This window comes from Antennarius striatus, chromosome 8, assembly GCF_040054535.1.
Source record: "Antennarius striatus isolate MH-2024 chromosome 8, ASM4005453v1, whole genome shotgun sequence".
NCBI classification, from domain to species: domain Eukaryota; kingdom Metazoa; phylum Chordata; class Actinopteri; order Lophiiformes; family Antennariidae; genus Antennarius; species Antennarius striatus.
This window is the reverse complement of record NC_090783.1, coordinates 12,670,379-12,696,303: the sequence shown is the minus strand read 5'-3', so window position 1 is coordinate 12,696,303 and position 25,925 is coordinate 12,670,379. Positions and strand designations below refer to the sequence as shown.

Genomic DNA, 25,925 nt, shown 5'->3' with positions numbered 1-25,925 from the left:
TATCGTCATGGAGACAACAGTAGGATCACAGCAGCCTTTATTTCCTTTCAGGGCCAGCCCAACAATGGACATGCGTAATACATTTTGCAACACTCAGATTGTTCCACCGCTTGAAAACCTGAAGGGATTATCAATCTTGACCTTCTCCTGGAAAAGATCTTTTTAGGGTCAGTAAAATGCCCTTTTCTGACCGACAATAACTTCTCCCTCCTCCTCCTCGTCCTTTGCTCTCAAGACAAATAACATTACATTGCTCCAGTAACAGTAACAATGGATCATCAACGTCAACAGCCTACTCTGGCTGTTGTTGTAGGATGCACTTAAAAACTGGCTGAGAGTTCATTGAAGTATTTCTTCTTGTTCTCAAGTATTAAGTAAAAGGAGCAAAAGCTTACCATAAACGAATCTGAATTCCAAGCAATTGCGTGAATCAAGAATGGCTCTTAACGGTAGATCATCTTCTTTTCCTTTCGGCTTTTCCCTTCAGGGGTCGCCACAGCAAATCAGTTGCCTCCATCTAACCCTGTCTTCTGCATCCTCTTCTCTCACACCAACTACCTTCATGTCCTCTTTCACTACATCCATAAACCTCCTCTTTGGTCTTCCTCTAGGCCTCCTGCCTTGCAGTTGCGTCAGGAAGGGCATCCTGCGTAAAACTTTTGCCAAATCAAACATGCGAATCAAACCTATGACTTCCATACTGGATCGGTCGAGGCCCGGGTTAACAACGACAGCCATCGGTGCTGTTCACCTACAGTGTGCCAGTGGAAATTGGACTGCTGTTGGTCGAAGAAGTAGAGGAAGAAAGTGTGTTCATAGGAAGACAGAGAAGAGGAACACCAAGAGTGTAGGACTGAGAGTAGGGACATTGAATGTTGGGACTATGACAGGAAAAGGTAGAGTTGGTTGACATGATGCAGAGGAGGAAGGTAGACATACTGTGTGTCCCAAGAGACCAGGTGGAAAGGTTGAAAGGCTAGAAGTTTAGGGGCAGGGTTCAAGTTGTTCTATCATGGTGTAGATAAGAAGAGAAATGGAGTAGGAGTTATCTTGAGGGAGGAGTTTGTTAGGAATGTCCTGGAGGTAAAAAGAGTGTCGGATAGAGTGATGAGTCTGAAGCTAGATATAGAAGGTGTGATGTTCAATGTTGTTAGTTGGTGTGCTCCACAGGTAGGATGTGAGCTGGTGGAGAAGGTGAAATTCTGGTTGGGCTTTGATGAATTGATGCAGAGCATACCTAGAAGTGAGAAAGTTGTCATTGGTGCAGACTTCAATGGACATGTTGGTACAGGAAACAGGTGATGAGGAAATGATGGGCAATTTTGGTATCCAGGAGAGGAATGCAGAAGGACAGATGGTGGTTGACTTTGCAAAAATGATGGAAATGGCTATAGTGAATTCTTTTTTCCAGAAGAGGCAGGAACATAGGATGAACTATAAGAGTGGAGGTAGGAGCACACAGGTAGACTACATCTTGTGTACATGTTGTAATCTGAAGGAGATTAGTGACTGTAAAGTAGTAGAAGGTGAAAGTGTAGTCAAACAGCATAGGATGATGGTGTGTTGGATGACTCTGGTGGTGAGGAAAATGAAGAGGGCAAAGGCAGAGCAGAAGACGAAATGGTGGAAGCTGAAAAAGGAAGAGTGTTGCATGACTTTTAGGAAGGAGTTAAAACAGGCTCTGGGTGGTCAGGAGGTGCTTCCAGATGACTGGACAACTACAGCTAATGTGATCAGGGAGACAGGTAGGAGGGTACGTGGTGTTTCATCTGGAAGGAAAGTAGATAACGAGACTTGGTGGAATGAGGAGGTACAGGAGTGTATACAGAGAAAGAGAGAAAAAGGAGTTAAAACAGGCTCTGGGTGGTCAGGAGGTGCTTCCAGATGACTGGACAACTACAGCTAATGTGATCGGGGAGACAGGTAGGAGGGTACGTGGTGTTTCATCTGGAAGGAAAGTAGATAACGAGACTTGGTGGAATGAGGAGGTACAGGAGTGTATACAGAGAAAGAGGTTAGCTAAGAAGATGTGGGACACTGAGAGGACTGAGGAGAAGAGACAGGAGTACAAGGAGATGCAGCGTAAGCGAAGGTAGAGGTGGCAAAGGCCAAACAAGGGGCTTATGATGACTTGTATGCTAGATTAGACAGCAAGGAGGGAGAGACTGATCTAAACAGGTTGGCAAGACAGAGAGACAGATATGGGAAGGACATGCAGCAGGTTAGGGTGATTAAGGATAGGTATTGAAGTGTATTGACAGGTGCCAGTAGTGTGATGGGAAGATGGAAAGAGTACTTTGAAGAGTTGATGAACAAGGAAAATGAGAGAGAACAAAGACTAGGAGAGGTGGCTGTTGTGGACCAGGATGTAGCAAAGATTAGTCAGGATGAAGTGAGGAGGGCATTGAAGAGAATGAAGAGTGGAAAGGCAGTCGGTCCTGATGATATACCTGTGGAAGTGTAGGATGTGTCTAGGAGAGGTGGCAGTAGAGTGTCTGACTGGGTTGTTCAACAGGATCTTAGATAGTGAGAACATGACTGAGGAATGGAGAAGTGTGCTGGTACCCATTTTTAAGAACGAAGGAGATGTTCAGAGTTGTGGCAACTACAAATGAATAAAACTGATGAGCCATACAATGAAGTTATGGGAAAGAGTAGTTAACGCTAGACTAAGGGCACAAGTGAGCATTTGTGAGTAGTAGTATGGTTTCATGCCAAAAAAGAGTACTACAGATGCAGTATTTTCTTTGAGAAGAGAGGTTGATAGAGAAGTACAGAGAAGGCCAGAGGGAGCTGCGTTATGTTTTTATAGATCTAGAGATATATGTATGTAATGAACACATTTATGAATTCTTGAAAAATAATAACAATGAAGGTCTCTTTCAAATAAATTAAAAAGCTCAATTTAAATTGTCCATGTAGCAAACGAAAGCAAAAAAATGCCATGAGGCGTCCTCCTTATATCCCTTTATCTTATCTAAAATGAAGATAACACTGTATATATTACTTTTTCTTACCTTTACACTTTGTATAAACAACTATAGTGTGGTTTCTTATGAAGTGCTACGGAGAAAATTAAATTTTACCAATGTAATGAATGCATTTTGAATTCTTGAAAAAATAATAATAATGTCTTAATGTCTCTTTCGAATAAATTAAAAAGCTGAATTTAAATTGTCCATGCAGCAAACAAAAAGGAAAAATGCTGTGAGCTGTCATCCTTATATCGCCTTGGGCTTTCAAAGTATGCAGCGGAGCCTTGACCTGAATTTTATTAAATAAATTGGGGGGAAAACCACTGTGTCACTAAACAATGAAAATTAAATATTTGCAAAATATCTGCATAAATATTTATTTTACCTGGTTAATGGGACTTCTGCTCGTGAACCTCTGCGCACAGCTTCTGCAAATCGGGGCTGTACGAGGTCACTTTCGTCTTTACGCAGGACTGTAAGCTGTCATCTGTGAGCCGTAAGCGGTGTTTGTTTTTAATGCAGTTCATGGTGGAGAATAGCTGCTCACATACATATGTGGATCCGAAGATCGACAGGACTCCAAAAGCATATTTCTTCATGTTCGTGTAGGTGTCGGGGATGGCATTCCATGTTTCGAATATGAGTTTGTCCGGTCTCGGAAGGTTCTCAATATCACTCCATTTGTGATTCTGAGCAAGAGTGGCCTTCTGACGGGCAACATCTTCAAGGTCCTCTGTCAAGCGTTTGAATTTGGACACCCAAATATCTTTGTCAGCTATGTCAGCCAGCTCCAGCTCCAGAGCAGGTTGACTTACACCTGCAAATGCAGTCACGTTTAGCAGGGATGGATCAATGGTCAGGGGAGTGACGGGCAAGGACAATGTGGTTTTTTCCTCTCTGAACTCACGGAATCGTTTACCAAACGACTCTTGCATTGTGATGATTGCAGACTGCAAATACTCTGAATTGATCACTCCGTGAGCTTGTTTGAACTCCCTTAAAGAGGGGAGACAGTGTGCCTCTCTGTAAATCTCTGGCTAAAACTGTCAGTTTGCGCTCAAACGCTAACACCTCCTCCAGCATTTGCAGCGCTGTGCTTCCTCACCCCTGAAGCGTTTTGTTCAGTGTGTTTAGTTTCGCTGTCATGTCCACCATGAAGTGCAGTTTTTCCAGCCACTCTGGCTGTCCCAGCTCAGGAAAGGTGAGCCCTTTGCTGCTCATGAAAGTTTTCACCTCTCCCAGACATGCAGCAAAACGTTTCAGCACCTCTCCTCTGGACAGCCACCGGACTCTGTTATGCAGCAGGAGATCAGAGTATGCGATCTCCACCTCATCCAGTAATGAACGGAACTGGTGGTGATTTAAACCTCTTGCCATTATTTTATTGACAATCTGAATGACAACATTCATGACCTCTGTGCATTCTGGAGGAAAACTTTGCGCGCACAATGTCTCTTGGTGCAGGATGCAATGAAACGTCAGCAGCTTTCTATCCAGTGATTTCTGCAGCAAAGCCACAAAGCCCCTGTGCGCTCCAGTCATACTCGGTGCCCCATCGGTAGCCACCGACACGAGGTGGGTTGTTTTTATTTCTTTGGCTCGTAAACAATCAAGCACAGCCTCACAGATGTCCTCCCCCCGTGTCTGGCATTTTAGTGGTATCAGCTCAACCATTTCTTCCTGTGGTCCAGCAGAATTCACATATCGGAAGAACAGCGCTATTTGTTCAATGTCACTTTTGTCTTTGGACAAAATCACAGGCAATTGAGTACGCTGCTGCTGAATTGATGTCTTTGATTTGCTGTTTTGTGATATTTTCTGCCATTTTTATGGTTCTGTCTTTGACAGTCTTCGCAGAGAGAGGCATTTCTTTGATTTCCTGCCCAATTTCGTCTTTGTTTTTAAAGTCCGCAAATAGGTGTTCTGAAATCTTAAGGAATGATTCTTTCATATATGTGAACGGTTTCCCATGCCTACCTATTTCCTGAGCGGCCACTTCTTGAATTGATTTTTCATCCGGTCAGCCTTCTTCATCAGTTCCCAAACAGCTTTTTTCCTCTCTTCTCCCTCTGGATATTTTTCAGCAAAGGCTCTGTGTGTATTTTTAAAATGTCTTGCGACATTTGACCGTTTATTGTTAGCCAGTTTCTCTCCACAAATAAGGTATACTGGTAGGCCACTCTCGTCCGAGGTAAATGCAAATGAATCTGCCCAGGCATCATTGAATGTTCTATTTTCTTGAGATATTTTTCTTTTCTTACATTTCTCCATTGGCCTTGCCGGGGTTGAAAGTCGCAACAAATAGACGGCGTTTCGGCGGGTATACCGGCTTCCGCAGTGTGACGTTTATTTTGAGCGACGAAAAAATAAAATACATTTATTTATAATTTATTTTCCAAGCCACTCAGAGCCGCATAATAAGGATGAAAGAGCCGCATGCGGCTCCGGTGCCGCGTGTTGCTGACTGCTGGTCCAGAGCAATGGAGAGTGTGGAAAAGAGGTGAAGAAGCATTTACAGGCATGATGGAACGGGTGGAGGAAAGTGTCAGGTGTAATGTGTGATAGAAGAGTTTCAGCTAAATGAAAGGAAAGGTGTACAAAACTGTGGTGAGACCAGAAATGTTGTTCGGTCTCGAGACAGTGTCACTGAGGAAATGTCAGGTTTAATGTCAGGTTCTTTAATATTTATAAAATTAATATTTAATATAATATTAATATAATATGAATACGTAATATAATATAATATTTAATATTTAGTATTTTGACAGTGGCAAATATGCCACTTGGTCTGGCTCATAGAACTGAGGTTTACAATGGTGCCTCACCACACTTGAACCTCACCACACGTCACTGAGAGCTGATAATCGGCTCTACTCCTCTCCACTGCTTGCGGCTGCAAAATTCTGTTGGTTTTCCGTAAATAGGCTTGAGAAACTTCTTTAGACCAGCTCTATATGGAAAGATCCATGAGTCGACTTCTGTAAGGTTTTGGCACTATAGATAATTTTGTACTACATTATTTTGTCGTACTTTTATCATTAAATCTCAGCAGCTAAGGAAAAAACCCATGTGTGCTGACTTCTTTCTAAGATGGCAAAGTGATCAAGTTATCATGTTTTCTTTACGAGGCTCAGAATTGCCTCGTTGACATAACAATAGGGGCCGTTCACAATTGATTAAAGGTATTCACAGTCATGAATGCTCCATCTAGTGGACGGACAGTGCAACTACAGTCGCTATTTTTTTAACTTTTATTTAAAAAAAAAAAATTACATGTGCCTTATTATCCGGTGCGCCTTATATATGAAATAAATTATAAAATAAACAATTCTTTAGGGGTGCGCCTTATATTCGAGTGTGCCGTATAGTGCAAGAAATACTGTAATGTGCAACGGGTTATGTGTTCGCTGTGATGCTGGGGATAGCCTTGGGCGGGGACAAACACATATACGACTGACTGAAGCAGCGCTAACTAGTTAGCCAAATGCTAGCTGAGTTCAACAGCTTGTGAGAATGTCAGAAATCCATTCATTCCCTGCACTAACCCTCCTCTCCAGAAGGAGACGCTGAACATTTTTAATCTGCAGCACCAGTCTCAGTGGGACTACTCCCACTTCCTGGGACACCTCCTATAAATGGGCGGCCCAAATTGACACTCACTCTTTTGTCCTTGGTTCCAAACAAATGCCATTCCATGTGTCTGTTGAAACCACATCAATGTAAGTAATGAAAGCTGCAATGAACTGATGTGATGATTTAGTTGCTTCAAGAGTTTGTTCATTTATTTTGATATGACCTTAGTTGACATGGCATTTATTATCTTTGATACTAATGATATTGTTGATGTTGATGATGATATTACTTAATGCTAATTTCTGTTCTTATCTAGAACCATAGCAAACTTAATTTTGGAACTCAACTTTGAATAATAAACATTTGTTGATTTAATTGACAATGATTCCTGGTGGTTTGTGACTCCAGTAGAACTCCATTGTATCCTACAGAGAAACTCTCAGTGTGTATCTTTGATCCAGGTCATTATCACACACTGGTACTGTAGCCTGATAACGAACCACACACACGCATGTGCACACACGTACACACACACAGACACAAATGATTGAAGTGGACCCATCTAATTAGCCAAATGCTAACTGAGTTCAACAGCTTGTGAGGAACTTTCAGTGTTTGCTCTGAGCTAGGACATTACCGTACAATGCGACCGTGGCCTGAACAAACTCCCCCTTCTGGGATTGCCATGCCCTTGGGCACGTCAACCAATCAATATCGCTCATCACTGTGTCCAATCACAGAGAGGATTTGTGACGTAAAAAATACACTCCAGCAAAATCCGAACATTTTGATTCGGTCAGGGCCATGAATTCCTAAAACTCTAAATATTTATTGATGCAGAAAGCGTTTGTTTACCAGATTCTAGGAGTTGGTCGGGTTAGGGAGGACCACTATGTATATGTAGAGGCCTGAAAGAATGTGATTTTTGTAATTAGACATACACTGCAGTAACCCTCCGTTTATTTGCGCTTGAAGTTGCACTGCTTCACTACATTGCTGACAGCATCCGCGTGTTCACTGCATTCCGAGACTCACGGAACACAGCATACTTACGGGTACTAAAGAAACACTTTCCTGTAATACAAAAGTGTTTTAAGGCGTGGGGAAAGGTAATACAGATATAAGGTCATTTAATATCACTATGGGGAAGGGTCACAAATGTTTAAAGGGGTCCTATTATGAAAAAGACAGTTTTTCAGGTCTCTAACTATACATAGTGGTCTCCCTAACGCGACCAACTCGACCAACTCCTAGAATCTGGTAAACAAATGCTTCCTGCATCAATAGATATTAAGGGGGTTTTAGGAATTCATGGCCCGGACCAAAACAAAACGATCGGATTTTGCGAGAATGGTATTTGTGATGTCACAAATCTGAGTGATTGACGATATTGATTGGTTGACATGCCCAAGGGTGTGGCCATCCCCAAGGGGTAGTTCGTTCAGGCTACGGTAACATTGTCGGGTAATGTCCTAGCTCAGATCTACACACTGAACGTTCCTCACAAGCTGTTGAACTCAGTTAGCATTTGGCTAACTAGTTAGGTCCACTTCAGTCGTGTCTATGTGTGTATATATGTGTGTGCTTGTGTGTGGTTCGTGATCAGGCTACGTAGCGGTGTGTGGTAATGACCTTTCTCAGAGCTAGCCTCTGAAAGTTCCTCAGAAGCTGTGAATTCAGCTAGCATTTGGCTAACTGGTTATTGCTGCTTCAGTCAGGTGTGTATATGTGTGTGTGTGTGTGTGTGTGTCCGCCCGAGGCTATCCCCAGCATCACAGCGAACACATAACCAGTTGCACATTAATTACTAATTCAGAACAATTGTCTGTTTTTTGGTCAATGAAAGCAGCTTTAGTTCTTCTAAGTGATCGGAGACCTTCATGTATCCACACACACACACACACACACACACACACACACACACACACACACACACACACACGAGAATACAAGAGAAAAACTGGGTCTTACCGGTAAAATCCCATGTTTCATTAGTTTGCGTTAGCTTAGCTCCCGTGTTATCCACAATCTGTCATTGTCCATGATGATTTTCAGAAAAACCAGCTTTAACAATCACAATACATCACTGCTTTGAAGCTGGATGTAATTATCTCACCGGCTGGTCTCATCATGTTAACACAATCAGCCATGAGTCTTTGTTCAGCAAAGACTGGGGAAGCAGGTTCACGCCCAGAGCCAAAAAATAAACTGTTATATCAGGAAAAACAAGAGTGCAAAACACGAGAAGAATCAGAGCGAAATACGTAGCAGCGAAGTTGCTGAAAGTTAGAAAAGCTCCAGGCAATGGCAATCGTTCCATCTGTAATGCAGACACATTCGAGTGGCAAAAGTAAACAAATGCAATTGAACCATGTGGGGGGCAGTGTTTATTGATCAGCTCAGCGAGGGGGGAGGGAGATTGGGAAGGCTCAGTGGGGGGAGGGATGCAGAGAGGGAGCTGAGAGCTACGCCCCATTAAAACAGCGTTAGGGGGCACAGGACAATTTATCAATATTCAATCAAAGATATTGAGGACCACATATCAATTTGGGGCAAGACATTTTAAATACAGTGTAGTTGGACATCTGGACCTTGAAATTACCGTAAATAATAAAATAGTTTGTCGCTATATCATTCCAGGACCACCTATTTTCAAAGGTGGTCCTGGAATGCATTAATCACGAGTAACGGGATTACTGTGTATACATTACTAATTGTGGTAAATGAATGTTCTAGCTGCAAATTTCTGGTTTTTGGTGCAATATCTACGTGGGTGTATAGAGTCCCATTTCCAGCAACTATCACTCCAGTGTTCTAATGGTACAGTGTGTTTATTTATTGTGTCAGAAGGCTAATGGGTGATTCGAAAACCCTTGTGCAATCATGTTAGCACAGGTGACAATAGTTAAGCTGTTTTGAGAAGCTATAAAACTGACCTTCCTTTGAGCAGTATGAGTGTCTGGAGCATCAAATTTGTCGGGTTGATTAAATGCTCAAAATGGCAATAAAAAAGATTTGAAACTGAACAGTCTAATCTTGCTCTTAGAAATGAAGACTATTCATTTTGTGACGGCAGTGGCTCAGTTGGTAGAGTAGATCGTCGAATGATTGCAGGATTTGATTCCCGCTCCCACTGTGAACTGACAGTGGCGTTTGTCAGTTCACCTCCCGAGCACTGCCGAGGCACCCTTGAGTAAGGTGCTGTCCCTTTTATAAGCTGCTCATTAGGGTGCACCATGAAGGCACTGCCTGCCACTCTACCTCCCCCTTAGCTGTACGCTTACAGGCCCCTTGTGTGTGTGTTACGAACATGTACACACTATGTATATGTGCATGCAACTAACTAACAATGTTTGTGCTGGAGTGGATTAATCATTTCCCAACAGGAAATCAGTAAATTAAAAATTATCCCAAGTGAGAAATTTCCAAGAAACTGAAGATTTCCTACCAAGGTTTGTACTACTCCCTTCAGAGAACAGCACAAACAGGCTGTAGCCAGAGTAGAAAGAGAAGTGAAAACAGACATTGAGAAGAGGGAGATTGGAAAAAAGTGTCATGGATGAACGAATCAAAGTTTTAGGTGTTTGGATCACAGATGAACATTTGTGAGATTCAGAACAACTGAAAAGATGCTGGAAGAATGTTTGACGCCATCTACATGGTGGGGGTAATGGGACAGTCTGGGTTTACTTTGGTGCTGCTAAGATGGGAGATTTTGAATAAGGAAGGGTATAACTGTAATTGTAGCAGCACCATGCCATACCTATGGACAGTACTTGATTGGTACAACAGGACAATGACCCAAAGCCCACCTCCAAATTGTGCAATAAGTATTTAGAGAAGAAGCAGGCAGCTGGTATTCTGTCTAATAGAATGGCCAGTGTAGTCACCAAATCTAAGCCCCATTGAGCTGCTGTGGGAGCAGCTTGACCATATGGTATGCAAGAAGTGACCATCTAGCCAATTCAACTTGAGGGATGGGCTTCTAGAAGCATGGGGTGAAATTTCTCCGGATTACTTCAACAATTTTACAACTAGAATACCAAAGGTCTGCGTATTGTAATTTCTGCAAATGGAGGATTCTTTCAGAAAAGCAAAATTTGAAGGACAAAATTATGTGAATTGCATTATTCATAATTTCTTACCTTGTTATTGTCTTGACTATATTTTCAATTCATTTTACAACCCATGGAGGTAAATAAAAGTTTGATTTTTCATGGAAAACACAAAATTGTTTGGGTGGCCCAAAACTTTTGAAGGGTTGTGTGAATAGACACAAGTTCATATTTTTTGCAATTGATACCAACTTGCAAATAGTGCGGCTTGCAGCTGATAGTGTAGATCATGCAGGATCCAGAGCTTATCTGGAGCTGTCCCAACATTTTTTTTTACAAAATGAAACTTAACAGTTGTTGCTGATAGCTGCTCTGATTAATTCATTACAGCCCAATGTGAGCTCATTGGGCTGTAGATTTAATTTACTTCTCACCTCTACAAGCTTCTTTTAAATCAGTCTCAATGTGTCACATTATTATTAACTTGTATACACATTGTCAATCACTTAAAGGGACAGTAAAGTTCATTTTAAGTGACACATATGTTATGCGGGAGACACGGTGGCGCAGTGGTTAGCGCTGCCGCCTCACAACACGGCGGACCCGGGTTTCAGTCCCGCTCTGTGCGGAGTTCGCATGCTCTCCCCGTGTCTGCGTGGGTTCTCTTCGGGTTCTCCGGCTTCCTCCCACCTCCAAAAGCATGCACTTCAGGTTGATTGGCCGTTCCAAATTTCCCGTAGGAATGAGTGTGTGTGTGCATGGTTGTATGTCTTTGTGTGGCTCCGCGGTGCACTGGCGTCGTGCCCGGAGTGTCCCCTGCCTCACGCCCTATGCCGCCGAGATAGGCTCCGGCTCCTCGTGACCTGCTGCGGCGGATACAGCGGTGGTAATCTGAAAATGACTGACATATGTTATTCATCATTATGAAAAATAGAAGAAAATATAAATTTTATGTGTGTAGCATCATCCGTTTTGTCAAAAAAGCTTAAAATCTTCGCCGCAGCAGCTTCCGCATTCAGTGGTCATGTGGGCGTTAACGTCACTTACGCCCAACATAGCTTGACAGCCATAAGAAACAATGCTGCTCTAGACGCGATTTACACCAAAAGTATCACGGTTACCTGCGCGGTGAACGGTTGTGTCAACAGGACAGCAAAAAGACGCCACTTTCAAATAAATTCACTGTGGAATTAATAACTAGAGTTAGATGCGGTTAGCTCAATGCTAACATAATATGGATAATCCCATTGACGGGCGAGCGCGTTAGCATTTTTAGCGCGATACCTTCCCATTGTGCATTGTGTTTTATGGCTGTCAAGCTATGTTGAGCGCAAGTGACGTTAACGCCCACGTGACCACTGAATGCGGAAGCTGCCGCGGCACAGATTTTAAGCTTTTTTGACCAAACGGATGATGCTACACACATAAAATTTATATTTTCTTCTATTTTTCATAATGATGAATAATATATATGTCACTTAAAATTAACTTTACTGTCCCTTTAAACGACAATTGTTATTGAGTCTTCTTTTAATCAGACTTTCCTTTCAATAGACATAAAAACAGACATGTAGCTTGAATTTTCTAAGTGAACATGTTCATGTAGAATCTCAACACATCAATCACTGATGTTTTGTGTGGTTACTAAATGATATAAAACTGCAATAAATGTAGACATTTATCCCAGTTATAGTCTTATCTACTCTTGTGTCTCAGGTGTACACTTCTCATGGGCCCACAGTCATCATGCCAACGTGGTTTTGTTCAAGGAGCTGGTTCCTCAGATTGGGATTGTTTGACGAGGGAGGCAAGGTGAGAGTTAATTACTATGCAACCAGATTCAAAGCCTTCTCACTTGAGTGCATTACTTGTACATCCCTTTGTTTACTTTTAAGTAACTCCTTGGCGTAAATCCAGCTTTAGTTCAGCTCCATTGTCTGTCAGTGTTCATTTTCAAATCAAATCAAATTTTATTTATAGCGACAAATCATAACAAAAGTCATCTCATGGCATTTTGCATATTTTGCATAAAGCTGGTCTAAACTAGTCTCTCAAGCCTATTTACAGACACCCAGCAACATTCTACGGGAGCAAATAGTTGCGAGGAAAAGTTTCCTTTTAACAGGCAGAAACCTCAATCAAACCCCAACTCCTTGTGGTTGACTGTCTGCCTTGACCTTTTTTTTTTTATTCATTTATTTCAGGCAAGGCAAGGAAGAAAAAATAAATAAGCAAATAAATAAGAAAAGCATATAACTCAACAATGCAATTCGGTCTGAAAAGGAGTGGGAAGACGAAAATTTATTTAATCCCACCCCAGTTCCTCATTCAGTGATTAACACATTGAACTTCACTGCTACTTCGTTCAAGGACAATTATACAATAATTGCATCATGGTGGCATCACCATAGCAACAATAATTATTACATTGTAATAACAATTTATACAACAATGTAAGGAAAGGCACAGTATACCAACAATGGTAATGAACAATATACCAGCAATGGTAATGGACAAAATACCAATAACAGTAATTAACAAAAAAACATTGAGCACATGTTAACACTGCGAAACAGAACAACAGCAGTTTGAGTTAAAGACCCTCTTCTCTATATTTTGACCAGGCACAATGTTTATATAACAATTTTAATTGATGAGTACTTTAGCATTTCTTGTGTTGTAAGTCCAGTTTGTTCCAGAGTTTTACTCTGCACACAGACACACAAAAACGTTTACGAGTGGTTTGAGCTCTCGGCAATGAAAAATATCCAAAACCTCTGAAGTTATCAATCAATCAACTTTATATATAGCACTTTATGTAGCACTTAATCATATCTGAAGAGATTTCAAAGCGCTTTACATGCCCTCTAGAGCAAGAATAAGCGACGGTGGCGGGGAAAAACTCGCTCATTGAGGAAGAAACTCCAGGCAAGACCCAGGCTCTGGACGGCAGTCATCCACCTTGAACTGTTGGTTGGGAAATAGAAATGCATTGGGGAAAGAAATAGGTCAAGTACAAGAGACAGAGAGAGTGGCAGATAGGCCAGTTTCATGTCCATAGTGCGCTGTCGCTGAATTGAGGGCGGGATTTCCAGGCCTTTGCGTATCCTGTCTTCCATCCGCGTTCACCTACTTGTACTACTTGTAGTTATGAGCCCTCACTGGAGTTATAAAGAATCGTTGGAGGTTTTTGGCGGTAATAATTTGTTGAGTACTTTATATAAAACGATTAATGTATTATATTGTGCAAGAACATCAAATTTTAGCAACTTTGACTGCGTAAACAGGTTATGAGTATGTTCAAGAAAACCAACATTGTGAATGATCCGCACTGCTCTTTTCTGTAATATGATCAGAGGATTAATTGTGTTCTGGTAAGTATTTCCCCAAACTTCAACACAATATGTAAGGTATGGGAGGACCAAGGTGTAGTATAAATTACGGAGTGCATTTCCATCAAGGTATAGTTTTGCTTTATTTATAATTGAGAGGGTTTTGGAGATTTTTGTTTTTATGTGTCTGACATGGGGTTTCCATGACAATTCACTATCAATTATTACTCCTAAAAATTTATTTTCACTTACAATTTCAATTTAGGTGCCATCAACACTTATTTTCTGTTCAGACATTATGTTGCGATTCCCAAACATCATTTTCTTGGTTTTATTTTATTCAAAGCTAATTTATATGTGTCCATCCATTCTTTTATTGTGTTTAGTTCACTGTTTACTGTATTTACAAGCTCAAAATAATCATCGCTACCGTAAAATATATTTGTGTCATCTGCAAATAGTATGAATATCAGTACTTTGGTTGTGTTAAATATGTAATTTATGTATAGATTAAACTGTTTTGGCCCCAACACTGACCGCTGGGGGACACCACAAGCAATGCCAAGTACATCTGATAAGTATTGACCCACTTTTACCAACTGTACCCGTCCTGTTAAATAACTTTTTAGCCAGTCCCTAGCAAACCCCCTAAATCCATATCTTTCCATTTTATTTTGCAATATTGCGTGACATTTGGGGTGGCAGTGGCTCAGCGGTAGAGCCATTGTCTTGAAGACAGGATCGCCCAGCCATCGGGGGTTCGAATCCCGCTCCCGCTAGAACATCCCCCGGAGTGTGAGCTGATCGTGGGAGGTGTCGGCTCACCTCCCAGCCACTGCCGAGGCGCTCTTGAGCAAGGCGCCGTCCCCCCTACAAGATGCTCATTGGGGCGCGACCCTTGTGCGCAACCCGTCACTCCACCTCCGTTGTATCACTGTATGTCCCCTCTTATTAATTGCATGCCTACAGGCCCCTAGTGTGTGCTGTGTTCAGGGGCCTGTAACCTCTAACCCATGTGTGTAATTAACACATATATATACATGTGTGAGTGTGAGTGTAAAAAGAATTTCCCCAAGAGGGATAATTAAAGTATAGATTATTATTATTATTATTATTATTAATATTATTATTATTAATAGTATCAAATGCTTTTTTCAGATCAATAAAGACACCAACTGCATACTTTTCATGTTCCAGTGCATTAGTTACTTCTTCAATAGCTTCAGTTATTGCCATTGATGTAGTTCTTTTAGTTCGAAAACCATACTGACTTTCATTAATTATATGATGTTTCTCAAGAAACTTTTCAAGTTGAGAGTTGAAATGTTTCTCTAAAATTTTTGAAAACTGACGCAAAAGTTGAGATTGGTCTGTAATTAGTAAATGTATGTTTGTTTTCATTTTTGAAGAGCAGAATTACTTTTGCAATTTTCATTTTGCTTGGAAAACATCCAGTCTGGAATGACAAGTTACAGGTATAAGTTAAAGGTTTGACAATATTTAATATAACATTTTTTAACCAACGACATGCTAATGTCATGACAGTCGGTGGAGGACTTACTTTTACACTTCCGCACGACGTTTGTCACTTCCTGCTCATTTGTAGCTGACAGGAAGAATGGAAAGGCATTATATCCAATAGTTGACTTTGCAATTCCACTATCAAGAATATCAGCATCCAACTTAGGGCCAACATTCACAAACAAATTCTTGGAACTTATTTACTAAATTATTCATATTATAATCTTCACCATTTTCATCAATAAAGTAATCAGGGTATGTCAACTTTGAGGATTTTTGTTTGATTAGGCTATTCAAAGCATTCCAAGTTCCTTTTATTTTGTTTTTATTTTCATACAGCTTTTTTTGATAGTATAATCGTTTGCTTGTTCTTGTAGCCGCAAGAGGACACAAGCCAGTGTCTTATTTGTGCCAGTCCCAAGCCCGGATAAATACAGAGGGTTGCGTCAGGAAGGGCATCCGGCGTAAAACTTTTGCCAAATCAAAGATGCGAATCAAACCTATGACTTCCATACCGGATCGGTTGAGGCCCGGGTTAACAACAACCGCCAACGGCGCTGTTGACCTACAGGGCGCCGGTGGAAATTGGATTACTGTTGGTCGAAGAAGGAGAGGAGGAAAGTGCATTCGCTCGAAGAAAGAGAAGAGGAACACCAAGAGTATAGGACTAAGAGTAGGGACGTTGAATGTTAGAACTATGACAGGAAAAGGTAGAGAGTTGGTTGACATGATGGAGAGGAGGAAGGTAGACATACTGTGTGTACAGGAGACCAGGTGGAAAGGTAGCAAGGCTAGAAGTTTAGGAGCAGGGTTCAAGTTGTTCTATCATGGTATAGATGGGAAGAGAAATTGAGTAGGAGTTATCTTGAAGGAGGAGTTTGTTAGGAATGTCCTGGAGGTAAAAAGAGTGTCGGATAGAGTGATGAGTCTGAAGCTAGAAATAGAAGTTGTGATGTTCAATGTTGTTAGTGGGTATGCTCCACAGGTAGGATGTAAGCTGGAGGAGAAGGAGAAATTCTGGTCGGACTTTGATGAAGTGATGCAGAGCATGCCTAGACGTGAGAGAGTTGTCATTGGAGCAGACTTCAATGGACATGTTGGTGCAGGAAACAGAGGTAATGAGGAGGTGATGGGCAGGTTTGGTATCCAGGAGAGGAATGCAGAAGGACAGATGGTAGTTGACTTTGCAAAAAGGATGGAAATGGCTGTAGTGAATACTTTCTTCCAGAAGAGGCAGGAACATAGAGTGACCTATAAGAGTGGCAGTAGGAGCACACAGGTAGACTACATCTTGTGTAGACGGTGTAACCTGAAAGAGATCAGTGACTGGAAAGTAGTGGTAGGTGAGAGTGTAGCCAAACAGCATAGGATGGTGGTGTGTAGGATGACTCTGGTGGTGAGGAAGATCAAGAGGGCAAAGGCAGAGCAGAAGACGAAATAGTGGAAGCTGAAAAAGGAAGAGTGTTGCATGACTTTTAGGAAGGAGTTAAGACAGGCTCTGGGTGGTCAGGAGGTGCTTCCAGATGACTGGACAATTACAGCTAATGTGATCAGGGAGACAGGTAGGAGAGTACTTGGTGTGTCATCTGGAAGGAAAGTAGATAAGGAGACTTGGTGGTGGAATGAGGAGGTACAGGAGTGTATACAGAGAAAGAGGTTAGCCAAGAGGAAGTGGGACACTGAGAGGACTGAGGAGAGTAGACAAGAGTACAGGGAGATGCAGCGTAAGTGAAGGTAGAGGTAGCAAAGGCCAAACAAGAAGCTTATGATGACTTGTATGCTAGGTTGGACAGTAAGGAGGGAGAGACTGATCTATACCAGTTGGCAAGACAAAGAGATGGAGATGGGAAGGACATGCAGCAGGTTAGGGTGATTAAAGATAGGGATGGAAGTCTATTGACAGGTGCCAGTTGTGTGATTGGAAGATGGAAAGAGTACTGAAGAGTTGATGAACGTGGAACATGAGAGAGAACAAAGACTAGAAGAGGTGACTGTTGTGGACCAGGATGTAGCAAAGATTAGTCAGGATGAAGTGAGGAGGGCATTGAAGAGGATGAAGAGTGGAAAGGCAGTCGGTCCTGCTGATATACCTGTAGATGTATGGAAGTGTCTAGGAGAGGTAGCAGTAGAGTTTCTCACTTGGTTGTTCAACAGGATCTTAGATAGTGAGAAGATGCCTGAGGAATGGAGGAGAAGTGTGCTGGTACCCATTTTTAAGAACAAGGGAGATGTGCAGAGTTGTGGCAACTACAGAGGAATAAAGCTGATGAGCCATACAATGAAGTTATGGGAGAGAGTAGTGGAAGCTAGACTAAGGGCAGAAGTGAACATTTGTGAGCAGCAGTATGGTTTCATGCCAAAAAAGAGTACTACAGATGCAGTATTTGCTTTGAGGATGTTGATAGAGAAGTACAGAGAAAGCCAGAGGGAGCTGCATTGTGTTTTTGTAGATCTGGAGAAAGCTTATGACAGGGTGCCCAGAGAGGAACTGTGGTATTGTATGAGTAAGTCTGGAGTGGCAGAGAAGTATGTTAGAGCAGTGCAGGACATGTATGAGGACTGTAAGACAGTGGTGAGGTGTGTTGTAGGTGTAACAGAGGAGTTCAAGGTGGAGGTGGGACTACATCAGGGATCAGCTCTGAGCCCCTTCTTGTTCGCTATGGTGATGGACAGGCTGACAGACGAGATTAGACAGGAATCTCCGTGGACTATGATGTTTGCAGATGACATTGTGATCTGTAGTGAGAGCAAGGAACAGGTGGAGGAGAAGCTAGAGAGGTGGAGGTTTGTCCTGGAAAGGAGAGGAATGAAGGTTAGCCGCAGTAAGACAGAGTACATGTGTGTGAATGAGAGGGACCCAAGTGGAAGAGTGAGGTTACAGGGAGAAGAGATCAAGAAGGTGGATGATTTTAGGTACTTAGGCTCAACAGTCCAGAGCAATGGAGAGTGTGGAAAAGAGGTGAAGAAGCGTGTACAGGCAAGATGGAACGGGTGGACAAAAGTGTCAGGTGTGATGTGTGATAGAAGAGTTTCAGCTAAAATGAAGGGAAAGGTGTACAAAACTGTGGTGAGACCAGCGATGTTGTTTGGCCTAGAGACAGTGTCACTGAAGAAAAGACAGGAGACAGAGCTAGAAGTAGCAGAGATGAAGATGCTGAGGTTCTCTCTAGGAGTGACCAGGAAGGATAGGATCAGAAAGGAGTACATCAGAGGGACAGCACATGTTAGAGGTTTTGGAGATAAAGTCAGAGAGGCCAGACTGAGATGGTTTGGACATGTCCAGAGGAGATATAGTGAATATATTGGTAGAAGGATGCTGAGTTTTGAACTGCCAGGCAGGAGGCCTAGAGGAAGACCAAAGAGGAGGTTTATGGATGTAATGAGGGAAGACATGAAGGTAGTTGGTGTGAGAGAAGAGGATTCAAAGGACAGGGCTAGATGGAGGAAATTCATTCGCTGTGGCAACCCCTGAAGGGAAAAGCCGAAAGGAAAAGAAGAATCGTTTGCTTGTTCTTATGATATCGGTTAATTTATTTTTGTACTTCTTTTATCTTTGTTCCACTTCTTTTGTTTTTACTTTGATAAAAAAATTGTAGAGATTGTTTCTTTTTACAGGCATTCATTATTCCTTTGGTAATCCAAGGGCTTTTGTGATGTTTTTCCTTCACACCATATTCTTTCACTGGGCAGTGATTATTATACATGGAAGTGAAGATGCCTAAAAAAGTACAATAAGCACTGTCCACATTAGGGTCACTGCACACTTAGGTCCAATCCTAGAGCGCTAAACTATTGTTTAGGGCTTGGATTGTTTCATCAATTAATATTCATTTAGAGATTTTTGCCATAGTGTCTTTAGTTTACTTGAAATTACCATCGTACAAAGTAAAAACAGGTAAGTGGTCAGTTATGTCACATATAAATAGGCCACTAGTGATTTGATTTCCCCAAATATTAGTAAAGATGTTATTGATGATTGTGGCACTATGTGATGTTATTGTGCTCAGTTTTGTTATAGTTGGATACAGAGACAAGCTGTACATTGTGTCAGTGAAGTCATCAACAGCTTTGTGCTTGGTTGGATTTAACAGATCAATGTTAAAATCACCTCAGATAAATATGATTTTTTTTGTTGACAGTTGAAAACAGTTTACCAATCCAGTCAGTGAAAGTTTCTATATTTGAATCAGGTGACCGGTATACACAACTCATATTTGTCTTTTTGTCATTCAGAATTTATACTGTTAAACATTCAAATAATCCCTCCACAGCTATTGTCACATTAGTTAAAACTTTGAATTTAAAAGATTTATGAATGTATAAGGCAACCCCCCCTCCTGTTTTACCTACTCTGTTTATATATCTTAATTCATAGCTATCAAGACAAATATGTATACCTTTATCATCATTGAACTAGGTTTCAGTTATTGCAATGATGCTAAATGGATGAGTGAAATGTTGCAAGTAGTCTTTGATAGGCTCAAAGATTGAGTACATGCTTTGACTATTAAAATGGATTATTGACAGGTTATCTGCTGAATTTACACTGTTTTCATAATGTTCTTGGGTGAAAATTTACAGTTTTTAACAATGGCAGAGAGGAAATTATTATCAGGGTCTATTTACAAGTTGCTCATTTGGGGCGCTCCAAGCAGGAGCTGCCCGCCACTCTACCTCCTCTGCATGAGTACAGGCCCCCTGTGTGTGGCCTGTACTCACAGGCCACATACCCCACTCCTCCTGAGAGAGTCATTGTACCCCCTGATGGCACGGGGCACGAAGGAGGACCTCAGCCTCTCTGTGGAGGCGCTGTGTGACAGCAGTCTGCCGCTGAAGGTGTTTCTCTGCTGGGAGAAGGTGGTGTGCAGAATGTGGCTGGTGTTGCTCATGATAGCCCTGACTTTGGACATGGTCCTGCTCTCCAGAACTGTCTCCACAGAATCCAGACTCAGCATGACCACTGGGCCCGCTCTGCGGATGAGTCTGTTAAGACGGTCCATATCTCTTTTCCTGGCCCCGCCACCCCAACACACAATGGCGTATGACAGCACACTGGAGACTACGGACTGATAGAACATGAGAAAGAGCTTAGGACAGATGTTGAAGGAGGCCAGCCTCCTCAGGAAGTAAATCCTGCTCTGCCCCTTCTTTTAGACTCAGTCCGAGTTGAGTGACCAGTCCAGTCTGCTGTCTAGCTGCAGTCCCAGGTACTTATAGTTACCTACCACCTCCACCTCACTGCCCGCAATGATCACTAGCTGTGGAGAGGAAGGTGCCCACCGGAAATCCAGCACCGTCTCCTTCGTCTTTGAGACGTTAAGCTAGAGCTGGTTCTGTTGGCACCACTCTACAAAGTTAGCCACCAATGCCCTGTACTCCCCCTCATCACCCTCCCGGATACATACCACAATTGCAGTGTCATCGGAGTACTTCTGTATGTGGCATGTATCCGAGTTGTGCTTGAAGTCCGATGTGTAGAGGGTGAAGAGAATGGGGGAGAGCATGGTCCCCTGTGGCACCTCCGTGCTGCTGGTCACCATAGACGACAAACAGTAACCCATATGGACATACTGGGGTCTTTCCGTTAGGTAGTCCGTGATCCAGCTCACGAGGTAGGGGTCCACAGCCATTGAGGTCAGTTAATCCTGCTGGAGCTGGGGCTGGATAGTGTTGAAGGCACTCAAAAGGTCAAAGGAGAGCACTCTGCATCTGTGGATGAATGAGCTCCAGGACCAGTCGCTCTAGGGTCTTCATTTCGTGGGAGGTAAGAGCGACCGGTCAGTGGTCAGAAGGGTGTCTTGTCTTGGGTACAGAGACGAAACAGGAGGTCTTTCACAGTGACGGGACCCTCCCCAGCCGCAGACTGAGGTTGAACAATCGCTGCAGGGGATCCCCTCGTTCCGAAGCACAGGCTCAAAGGAGTCTTGGGGGAGACTTTATCCAGTCCAGCCACCTTATAGGGATGGAGCCTCTGCAGTGTTGTAATCACCAGGTCTGCAGTGATGACGGTCTCGGTTGTTGTGGGAGCAGGAGGTCGTGGCAAGGTTGGAAGTCCAGTGGTTGAGGTGTGGCCATTGAGCTTCGCATCTCTTCGAGTGGGCTCGGGAGGGGTGGAAGGAGAGGAAGCACAGGAGGAGGGAGCATCAGTGGAGGGGTCTGCAGGGCCGGGAGAGGCCTGGGACGAGGAGCCAGAAGTGGTGGGGGAGCTGAACCAATTGAAAAAGCTGTTTAGTTCATTTGCTCGTTCAGTATTCCCCTCCACAGTACTGCGCCCTTTCCCATGTCTGGTGATGGTTCTCATCCCATTCCAGACCCCCGCACCTGTCTGTGCCCCAGCTGCTTCTCCAGCTTCCTCCCGTACGCCTCCTTGGCCTCCCTTAAACAGAGTCACACTTCCTGCTGGGCCATTGCTCATCTCCTACTCGTTCCTGCTCCTGAACGCCCGCTTCTTCCTGTTCAGGACAGCCTTGACTTCCTTTGTTACCCATGTGTAACCCTGGCCCAGTCCTGGTTAGCAGATACTGGGCATTAGAAACATGTATTTCTACTTCTGTTAAATCAGCATTTGTTTGGGCCAGTACATCAAAAGATTCTAGATTTTTGTTAGAGGGTTGAGCATTTAAGGGTTAATGAGTGAGCCACACAAAGAAGACTCAGAGACCAAAAGATAAATTTATAGAGAATTGAATGTATTACATTGAGGAAAATAAAATAAAACTGAAAATAGAAATTAGAGGAGGACAATGAACACAGCTGTTAACAGCTTGGTAAATTGTGTGCAAATTAAAACACCACCTAATCAGGCTAGTGGTCAACCTTTGTGTTATCTATTATGACTATTTATACTCAATGTTCATAACACTTTTTTTTATTTTATTTAAACCTCAGAGTATGATTCTCTTTCAATTTCAACCTCACAAAATGGAATGGTTTTCACCTGTTGATATTTAAACCCTCCCTTTTAGACTCAAAAATATACAATACATGCCATACCTTTTCACCCTTGCACAAGATCACCTCTACTCTCTATCAAAATGTTGTTAGTCAACCAAACAAAACATTCCATTATATCAGGATAGGATTAAGGATTGATCTTGTTTCCAAAAAAAAAAAAAGTATTTTAACCAGTAGTCAAAATGATAATTAAACTCTGTCTTCTTTCCCCTTTCTGATTGTCAGTCCAGTGGAATGACCAATATGTCAATGAATTTATCCAATCAGTCGTTGCAATTTTCAGTCCTACCAGTTCTTCACATTAAGGAAACAGTTCTTTTGGATCGACTCAAATGGGATGGCTCGCCACAACTGCAGAATTCTTTCACCACTGTTGCAGATCAGAGACTTCCTACAGTTGAAATCCACTTCTCAAAAGACCCAGCCTAAAATAGGCCAACATTATAGTTACTCTCATGTATTCACATTCACTATTCAATTAACTGCTTATTCATATTCAGTCAGTAAATCACATATATATCTAATCTTCCACAATACATGAAATCATAAAGTTTGAGGACAATTTCACACATTACATGGGATTAAATCACTCACCAGCACAGATCAAGTTTAAGTTCTCATAAAGGGCATGGATCATCATTACTTCAGTGTCCATCCACTTCACAGAGGCAGGTGACACAGGAACAGAACAATTAACATTCTTAATCACTAATTCACTTAACAGCCAAACATGATTTCAATGTGTGTAGCCACTACACCGCGGCTAGCGCACATGTTGGGTGAAAAGTAGGTCAATTGTCAATTAAAACTTACGTGAGTTTCTCCCAGGATCAAAGCTCACAAACTTTGTATTTGGATCAATCAATTACAAAACGGGAGTCTCTTCCTTTGATCAATGTGTGTATCTTACAAATGGAATCACAAAATCAGCTTTCCAGCGTTATTTTACAAGTAATTACTCTCCAGAAAACGCAACAGGTTTCCCCTCTCCTTTCAATAGAAAGCGGGAGCTTCTACAACAACATGACGCTCTGTTGGCCCACTCCTGCAGTAAGCAGAGCTCTGATTGGACAGTGGAATGCTTCACTGATCCCAGATCTGTTCCCATGTCACCAGCAAATTTACACTTCAAAATAAAACACTCTTCAAAATAAAATACCTTCACCTTAAGTGAATCTAATTTGAGGCATGCGTGAGTTATTTGCTTTGTTACTTTTATGCAAATAATAATGCATTGATGATCCCATTTTAAAATTAATTGTAAGGCTTGGTAACATGGGTTACACATGGTTTGTTGTTAGGGTAACACCTGACTGTCCTGACAGGGGCCACGGTGTCCACACAGAAGTTCATGTAATCTGTAAAACACTGAGCTGCCCCCTCTATGTCCTCCCCATGTGAACCCACAATAACATCCCAGTCGGTGGTCTGGAAGCAGTCCCTCAGCGTTTCCTCCACTTCCGGGGACCACCTCCTTACCTCCTTACCTTGCTGGCAGCCGTTTCACCAGCGGAATGTAGGTGGGCTGTAGGTACACTAAGTCTTGGTCCGATTTCCCTAGTGGGGGGAGGGAGGTGGTGGTGTATGCCTCCTTAGCATTAGTGTAAAATAGATCGATGGTTCTTCCATGTGGGGCAGTCTACACACTGGACCATGAGTCCAAGGTGACGTGGTTAAAGTCACTGGAAATAATGACGCACAGATGAATGTGTGCATCTGTCCTGCTTGACAGGTCTCGGTCACGTGACAGGTTACCAGCCATTGCCCCTAAATTAAGAGCCCACAACTGCGCTAGTGTTTTGGACTGTCAGGGCAGATTATCCCGAGATCGCCCAAAAAGTATCGAAAACCCTGCCTCCATTTTCAACCTCCTGTCCTTGTGAAGCGTGATTTTCTGCAGTGACCATAAATAAAACCAGATTGTGTAGTGGACCGGACGTCTGGAACACACTTCAGGTGTCATTGTCTCCCGTTACCCCTAGATCAGCGGTCTCCAATCACTAATTCTCATTATTATCCATCCATTTTATGCCGCTGTATCCGCCGTAGCAGGTCACGGGGAGCTGGAGCCTATCCCAGCTGGCATAGGGTGTGAGGCGAGGGACTCATTATTATCAGTATCATTATTTGGTTGACTTGTTCACCCTTTAATTGGAAATGATCAGTATTTATCCCATGTTGAATGCACTGATTATAAGTTGCTATATTTCAAAATAAATCTCATCAGTGCAGTCACTTGAGTTTTTATTATAATTATTTCTTACAATTATTTAGTTTACAGAGATGTTATCTATTTTTGATAAAGAAGGTTTTTTATTGTTTGTTGATATCTGCATTTTACATAAAACCACTGCAGAGGATTTATTATTGGACTACAGCTGTCCTGACATCATTAACGATTATCGAGCAAATGAAGGCCGGTCTGTGAAAATATTGTCTTGAATGAAACCAGTCTGTGGTGCAAAAAAGGTTGGGGACTGCTGCTCTAAAACACGTCAAACCTCTGTTTGGGCCAGTTTAAGCTGTACATACTCCTGTTTTTGTATTTCACCTGGCTCAGCTTGACTTTCAGCATCCTCAGTACTATTTTCTTGTATTGACTGAATGGATGACTGGAGATCACTTATGAACCGCTGGAACACGTGTGATTCCTCATTCTCTCCCATTTCATTCATTCATTCATTCATTCATTCATTTTCTTACCCACATTGTCCGCTTGCGTGGGTCACGGGGGGCAGGAGCCCATCCCAACTGGAATAGGGCGTGAGGCAGGATAAACTCTGGCCTCGACGCCAGTACACCACGGAGCTACACAGAAGACATACAAACACGCACACACACTCACTACTATGGACAGTTTGGAATAGCCAACCTGAAGCGCATGTTTTTGGAAGTGGGAAGAAGCCGGAAAACCCGGAGAGAACCCACGCAGATACGGGGAGAAATAGCAAACTCCACACAGAGCGGAACTCGAACCTGAGCCCGCTTTGTTGTGCGGCAACAGCGCCAACCACTGCGTTACCATGCTGCCCAAAATGCTATTAGCTACCCTGATCAGGCCTCGACGGGACTGTTTTCTGAATCCCTCCCCTCCTGGATCACTGCTATTTAGATGCTGGCACACTTTAATGACCTCTGGTTTGCCAAGTGTACACAAGTCCTTACTGACCTCAACCTGGGTCTGCTCCATCTTTGTCTTCTACCGGTACAGTTATGTCTTGGAGAGGGGCTGAGTCTTCTTCATCGTTACAGCGACCCTCCTGGCTGGCTTGCAAAATTTCTTACACTCGTGCAATAATGATAATGTTCATCCAGGTGCCAGTGATTTTATTAATAGCCACAAATTCCGTTGTACATCCTCAGCATCAAGTTATCCCTGTTAAAACTTCTGTGATAGAACTTCTGGTTCCATATCTGACACAAATTCTCTATACCCGCACATTCTCACTCTCATCATTTCCTCACACAACTGGAGTGCAGCGATCGTCAGTTTCTCTCATTGCCAGTAGAATGTG

The 25,925-nt window shown here is 42.5% G+C and overlaps 1 protein-coding gene across 5 annotated transcripts in view; it reads left to right on the top strand.

The window, feature by feature from the left end:
* Window positions 1–25,925, top strand: part of b3gntl1 (UDP-GlcNAc:betaGal beta-1,3-N-acetylglucosaminyltransferase-like 1) — a 66,786-nt gene that overhangs the window by 16,046 nt on the left and 24,815 nt on the right. For 4 of the 5 annotated variants that reach the window (XM_068322023.1, XM_068322024.1, XM_068322021.1 and 1 more), the window contains one exon: window positions 12,320–12,415. The exons of the other annotated variant lie outside the window; for it this stretch is intronic. In XM_068322023.1, coding sequence (XP_068178124.1) covers window positions 12,320–12,415 — 96 coding nt within the window. The remainder of the gene's footprint in view (window positions 1–12,319; window positions 12,416–25,925) is intronic. 5 annotated transcript variants of the gene reach the window in all.